Source organism: Octopus bimaculoides, chromosome 19 (genome assembly GCF_001194135.2).
Source record: "Octopus bimaculoides isolate UCB-OBI-ISO-001 chromosome 19, ASM119413v2, whole genome shotgun sequence".
Classification (NCBI taxonomy): domain Eukaryota; kingdom Metazoa; phylum Mollusca; class Cephalopoda; order Octopoda; family Octopodidae; genus Octopus; species Octopus bimaculoides.
This window is the reverse complement of record NC_068999.1, coordinates 37127657-37135002: the sequence shown is the minus strand read 5'-3', so window position 1 is coordinate 37135002 and position 7346 is coordinate 37127657. Positions and strand designations below refer to the sequence as shown.

General features: G+C 34.9%; 1 protein-coding gene across 1 annotated transcript in view; it reads right to left on the bottom strand.

Moving 5' to 3' along the window:
* The window catches only part of LOC106881614 (dynein axonemal heavy chain 1), a 166532-nt gene that overhangs the window by 71373 nt on the left and 87813 nt on the right, over positions 1–7346 (bottom strand). Inside the window, exons 37-41 of the mRNA XM_052974699.1 lie at positions 6295–6449; positions 4144–4321; positions 3811–4005; positions 1299–1415; positions 628–786 (exon numbers count right to left, since the gene is read on the bottom strand). Of these exons, the coding sequence (XP_052830659.1) occupies positions 628–786; positions 1299–1415; positions 3811–4005; positions 4144–4321; positions 6295–6449 (804 nt within the window). The remainder of the gene's footprint in view (positions 1–627; positions 787–1298; positions 1416–3810; positions 4006–4143; positions 4322–6294; positions 6450–7346) is intronic.

Genomic DNA, 7346 nt, shown 5'->3' with positions numbered 1-7346 from the left:
AATAATAAGGCAGAATGCTAAACTGAAAGCATATTTTAATATAAATGTGCATAAGGAGGATTAAAAAGGATTTCTAACCGGCTTTAATTACATGGCAAATTTTCAAGAAGAGGGAGAATGAAAATAATGTTTTTTACAAAAATATAAAAAATATTAAAAAAAAAAAATATATACCAATACATTATATTGTCTTTGAGTTTTTAAAGTTCAATGGTAATATATGTAGACAATTGTTAGATAGATTAGGATGCATGAAATTAAAAATGGTGTTGTGTTTAAAAAAGGCTGAGAGTTTATGTGTTAAACAAGAAGTGAGGTGTCAAAACAGGAAGTGAGGTGTCAAAACAGGAAGTGTGTGTAAGGGAAGACAATTCTGTGGGTTTTACACTCTTTAGTTGAAGTTCTGGACTTGACCTTCAACCGTCAGCCAGTAACTCAATGCCCCTAAAATGCTTTCTCTCTCATACATCTCCTTTGTCCTTCTAACAGTTTACAATGATACTATCATGTCAATCGTTGGAGAGGATACTTTTTGCATTACTTAGTAAATTATTCAAGAGGTTATCATGTATCCTACTTTGCAACATATTTTGAGTATTTGAGATAAAAGCTAAAATTATGTTTTACCTCATTAATATCCATTTGTTCTCTAATCCATTCTGAAAACTTAACTCGGCCATCATGGTCACAAGTTGCTCCAATAGTCCAGATCATGCAGAAGAAAAACCAAGGTTCAATCAGCTGCTTTAAAAAATTGTGATATTCTACAGGTTTGGTCTTTGGATCCTGCAACAAAATTCATGGAATAACTGTACAAGGTAGACTAGCAAAATCAACAGTTATGGCATTAAAAGAATAAATAACATCTCTATTGTGTTACAATTATCTTGTTGACTTAGAACACAAGATTTAACTTGTCTTTCAACTTTCTATCAAACTGATAGTAATTTATACCCCATCATTATATAAATAATTGAAGCCATCTGGGTGTTCAGGCCAAATATAAATTTTCTCAGTAAATGTGTGTACCATGAACTGGAAACCAGTACATCAACAGCAAGATACATTCACAGCAATTAATAACACATCGAAACTACCTTAATTTGAAACAGGCATAATTATTTTTTCGTTCCTTTATTCCCTTTTCCCATTATTTACTAAATACTTTGCAGACAACTTTACAGAACTCTGTGATAAAGTAAATGACATGATATTAAATATTGAATAAATAAATAAACAGTTGTTAGAGAAAGAGTTGCTCTAAAATATTACAGTAAATGAGTAAAAGTGTTCCTTACATCCAAACGGAATGGTTCAAAATGGCAATTGAGAAGTTTAAAGAAACTAAATGTCAGGTTACTGTCAACGGTGGAAACAATTTCTTTCATATTCTCTCTTAAGAAATTTATCGCTGGCTTTAAATAGAAGATCATGGAATATGTTAATTAAACTTGCCAACATTTCATGTCTGTACATTAAGACAGATAAGTGTTCATCATTCATTTAGTTAAAACATTACTTTACAACACTAGCATATCTAGAACAATTCATAAAAAATAGTCAATATCTGTACACAGTTTATTTAACATTTCTATAAGTGATCATTGAAATTGCTAGAAATTTCAGACAAATCAAAAGAGATTCCATAAAGTAAAATTGTCAGAGATCAAAAAAAAAAAACCCAGGAAAAGTCATTCATGAGATAGATTGCTAAACAGCACTCAACTCCTCAGGTGATCAAGAATTAAAGGCTCAGGTGTCACCAGCAACCAACCAAGGGCCTTCTACCTGCAACTGAAAACATAATTAAGAAAGACTTACACTACAACTTCAGCAACATTGATGCAACAGCATCATCAAAAGAAGCAGTCACTGAAACCACTGCAGAGGTAGCAAAATTAGAATTACTGACATCGTTTCGGCTGGTATACCCTCCAGCCTTCTTCAGGTGTCTTGGGGAAATTTCAGACCTGGGTTCTCATTCCTAAGGTATTTTTCGATGTTATTATTATCATTGATCAGGTCACTGCTCGGAATCGAACTTGGAATGTTGGGGCTAGTAGGCTGCACTCTTAACCACTACGCCATATGCCCGTGGGCAATTATGGAGTGAATTTTAGGGCTTATAAGTCTAATAATTTCTTATCCTTCCTTAATACCGGTTCCCATATGCTGTTCATATCTGCACTCAGTCTGCTTAGGAGGTTGTTGTGTAATAGACGAAAGGCCTGGGAGACAAGACCAAGGCCATAGCAAACGGTCGTCATGAGCAGGAAGAGGATGAAAATTACATTGTTGGTTGTCTTATTTAGCAAAAAGTTGATGGGAAACCAGAGAACTCATCACTCCCACCACCACCACCACTACTACCATCAAAACAGCAGCATAAAGAAAACTGCAATCACATCAACAATATATGGAACAACCAAAACATAAATAATAACATAAAAACTCCTCAGTTATTCTCTTCTCAATGCAAATGCTGAGTTGAAGGCAGATGCAAAACACAATAAATAAGTGGGGAGGGTACTAACAAACTTTTCAAAATGGTGACAAAGGATAAACTTTTGATGTAAACTACATTAAAGCACCATAGAGACATATTGAAAAGGTTATCAGACGATATGTCAGACTTTCCAATTAAGATAGCCAATACAATGCAGCAAAGAACCTCAATGCCTAAAAGATCGTGCAAAGAATATAAGTTGCGATCGTGATACACACCACAAAGAAATGATCAAGCTCAGTAATAATCTATTAACTCTCCACGGTCTGTCTACCCTATGTGAAAGGCCTCTCTGAAAAGATACAAAAGATATGCGGCCCATATGACATCAGGACAGTATTCAAGTGTAATACAACAATTCGCAAATATCTCCTTCGAGTAAATCTACCAATAGAAGAGAATATGACCAAAGACTGTGTGTACTCCATCCCATGCAGCTGTGGTAGGTTATATAAAGCAGAAACATACCGCCCCCTCCAAATAAGGGTAGATGAACATCGCAAAGCTATGACACAAGGAGATATTGATAAATCGGGTATAGCTGATCATGTATGGAAAACTGTAGACCGCCTCCCCTTGTGGGATGAAGTTAAAATAATAGACAGAGAACACCACTGGAAAATACGAAAACTAAATGAAGCAGCACATATGCTAGGACACAACAACCTCCTAAGCAGACTGAGTGCAGATATGAACAGCATATGGGAACTGGTATTAAGGAAGGATAAGAAAATATTAGACTTATAAGCCCTAAAATTCACTCCATAATTGCCCTCGGGCATATGACGTAGTGGTTAAGAGTGCAGCCTAATAGCCCCAACATTCTGAGATCGATTCCGAGGAGTGACCTGATCAATAATAATAATAACATCGAAAAATACCTTAGGAATGAGAACTCAGGTCCGAAATTTCCCCAAGACACCTGAAGAAGGCTGGAGGGTATATCAGCCGAAACGATGTGTTAATAACAAACAAGATGAGGACAAATATCCGTCAAATGTAAATAATATAAAATAATGTAAAATTGATAAGCTTTATCAAAAAAGTAGTTATAAATTACAACAGAAACTGTACAAGGAGAAATTACAAGGTGAAACTAATTAACCAATTAACAGAGAAAATTAGGAAAAGACATAGCAGCCTTTATATTTGCAATGAAAGTGGTTCTTGACACTGGAAGCACTGAATGGTTGTGTAAGGAGGAGGGGGAAAATCACAGGGTTTAAATGGTTGGTCTTGCAAAAATAATGACGGGGATGCATTGCAAGCCTTCCTATTTCATATTTGACAGAAAAAATTCTTACCTTTAAAAATAGATCAAAAAGTTCTGCCAATTTTTCTTTAAAGGGCTGAATGGATGGTGGTATACTATTTAACCAGCATTCTACAAAAGGATTCAGTCCTAAAATACTTGGTTCTAAATATACCATGCCACATCGACTGACAGTTGCAGGTGAAGCAACTGCAAGATCCTGAACTTCAAACATCATTGTCATGCACTGAATTAGAAAGTAAGAAATCCATTCAAATATCTTCTCTGAAAAATAGCAAAGTGAACAACACTTTACTGATTAATCAGAGGAATATTATTATTATTATTTCATTTGTGTCAAAGCAACTAGAAAGCACAACTTTACCTCTTCCAACTTGATGATCTCACCACTACTCAGACACAGTTTTTTATTGTCATCTAGAACAGTGTTCATGTTTTCAATCCAAACTGCATCTACAGGCCCATCAAATATGTACCATTTCTTATCAGTATTCTGACTTCCTATAGAGGCACGTATCAAAGAGGATAGTATACCATCAGTCCTAGAAAATAATATCAAGGCAATACTTTCAGTTTCAAGTAGATATGACAATATTACAAATCTTTTACTATTGTTGAAACCTATACTGAAGGATATAACCCTTTGAGTGTAATTATATTTTTTTTATAATCTCTTGCATTCTTTATTGTAGAAACTGGTACTGAGCACATGGTTTTCTTGATACAAACCACCAAAACATTAGTTCAGCTCTTACTGTCACTAATGCAAACTTAACTGGCAAACTGTTGTACCACTCAACTATACCCTTACATAGTATAACAGTAATATTGTGTTGAGCAATACTTTGCAACAATGTCAAAGTAGTAACATGCAGGCACAACTATGGTACAGTGAAGTTACAACTATGGTACAGTGAATCTTTTAAAGCAACCCCATTTGTAAAATTTGAAATTAAGCTTTCTCTTCATAACTAGAATATGTTTCAACCCAATCAGTTAATGACTGTTTACAAGTTGAATTAAGACCTAAATAATTCACAAATTTCATACTATGCTATTCAGTGGTAGCTCGTGTATAGGCACTGTGGAACTGCAGCTCCCCCTATTTCCACTCAATATTATCGATAACATTCAATATAATGAATCTTTTTTTTTGCTTTAATTCTTTCTTTACATGTGTACATTATATAATCCTTAAGCCTAATGTCAGTAGCCATCCCCTAGTTTATGAAAAAAAAAAAAATACAAAACTCCTTGTATGGAACTATGCACTTCACAGTTCCAGAGACACGGTGTTTGGCTGTTGTATGCATGCTCATATGTCTGAGACAGGAAGCTGCACACTAGGGAAAGAGAGCAATGTGGTTCACGCAGTGCCAACCCTGGTGTGCTGGTGAAGGGCAGTGTTTCTTTTTGACTCTGTGTGTGTTGTGCTTAAAAACATGTTTATATTCTTGAATGTAATAAAGTGTAGAATTAGATTTATTTTCTTGATTCCAGCTACAGCGTTGCTGGTAGGATTTGAAAAATAGGGCATATTTTCCCCCCTTATTTTGTAATTTAGTGGGTATTTTTGAAAAACAAAGGGAACTTTGTAGTGGAGTTCAGTGAACAAATTAAATTCATTCCCCAGCAGTGGCTAAAACGCAAACCAATCAAGTTTATGTATAAATTTTCTTTTTATATGTTTGTTTCCTTTTACACAATATTAAAACAACTAAAGATTTTCTGAAGCAGCACCCCGCCGCCTCCCACTAATGCTACTGTTATGTAAACAAACTGCTTAGACCTCATCCAAAAAGATGATCATTTAGCTGATTGTCAAAGATTTAGGCACCAACATATTTCAACCATCAACACAGATGCACTGTCTCTTCCGTCTGCATTACTGCAACTGGTTTCAACCAGCCTACTGTAGAAGATCTTCCTCCTCTCACACATTTGTTCAATGACACACCAGTCGCTTATTCTCTTGAGATGCCTATTTCAGTTTCATCTGCCAGATTCAATGCTAAGTATCTCCCCTTTCTTTCTTCTTCAGAACTGATACTCTCTAGAATTCCATCCTTGCTCTACTTTTTCCCTGCAGATGTTAACCTACATTTGCAAGAAACTCACTATTCTAGGACTTGGTACAATGGTCCTGTGTACAACATTTCATCTATTCACTAATTAATAAAAAAAGGAAACCACTCTTCTCCAAAGAGGACATTGCATACTCAACTTAGTCAGGTGTTAGTCATGTATGTTTCATGTTTGAGGGACAGAAACAACTATAAAACATGCAGTTGTAATAGACCTGTGCTTTTATTGAACAGGTGACAGGAGTAAATATAGAAGTATTTTAACATAGGTTAATAAAGGCTGCAGTAGTGTAGTACAACATGTAATACTAGTTTTAGTTATAAACTTGGTGAAAATAGGTTAATTTATACTGCAATTTTATCAATATCTAATACTATGATATAACAGTAAATAAAATACTAAAAATTAAATGAGAAAATAATACAATTACCATTCATGGGTTAGAAGATCAAATTCACCATATAACTGACCCATTGTTATAGACTTAGGATTTAACACAAAAGATTGGACTTTCTCAAAGGGTTCTCCTGACGGTGACATTTCTCCTTTCAATGAGGTTATGGCACATTTCAATACTTCATAACACTGAAACAGAATATTTTAAATACTCATATAGCATCAGCCTTCATTATTGGAATGGATTGTATCATTTGACAGGATCCAATAGTTCTGAAGTACTGTGTGAAGCAGCAATGTCTGCTATGACATGGTCCTTATGGTTAGATGCCCTTCCTTATACCAACCGCTTTGTAGAATGTACCAGGTAATCTTTTACATAGTTTTGTCACTAGTGAGGTCACCAAGTCATAAACCAAACCCCCTCATCAGAGTGGGGTTGTAGTTTTGAGGGAGGTGGCTTTATGCCAGGTTTTAAGAGGAAATAGGGTCAACTGTTTTACTGTAAAGGAGATATGTAGTTATCCCAGTTGCAAAGAGAAAGAGATGTTAGCACCCTCAAGATACAAGAGGGTGACTATGAAGAGGATAGGGTGAAAAGAAGAGGAGTGGTGGTGTGTAAGTTTTCAAGAGTGTAAGAACAATAGGCGGCTAGAGGTGATGGGATAGGTGAATGCAGTGAATGGCAGACAGAAGAGGAAGCAAGATCAAATGGGTATATCAGTATAGGAGGAACTTGTTTTAGTTTCTGTCTACCAAGTCCACTCATAAGGCTTTTGACTGTCTCAAATGTATAATGGATGACACTCACCCAAGATGCAAATTTCTAAACCATACAACCTAGTCTATATGCGTGTATGCATGCGTATTGTGTATGTATATGTGTACTCGTATATATATATATATATATATATTATTATTTTTCTGTAATAATGCCCTTTATATAAATATAAACGAATAATTATATTCTTGGGAATAGAAATTTCCCTTATGAATTTTTTTACACACTAGCTTCTTGATAAAATTCTTGTAAAAGAGTTTTATCCTATTTTGAATTTATATATATATATATATATATATATATAT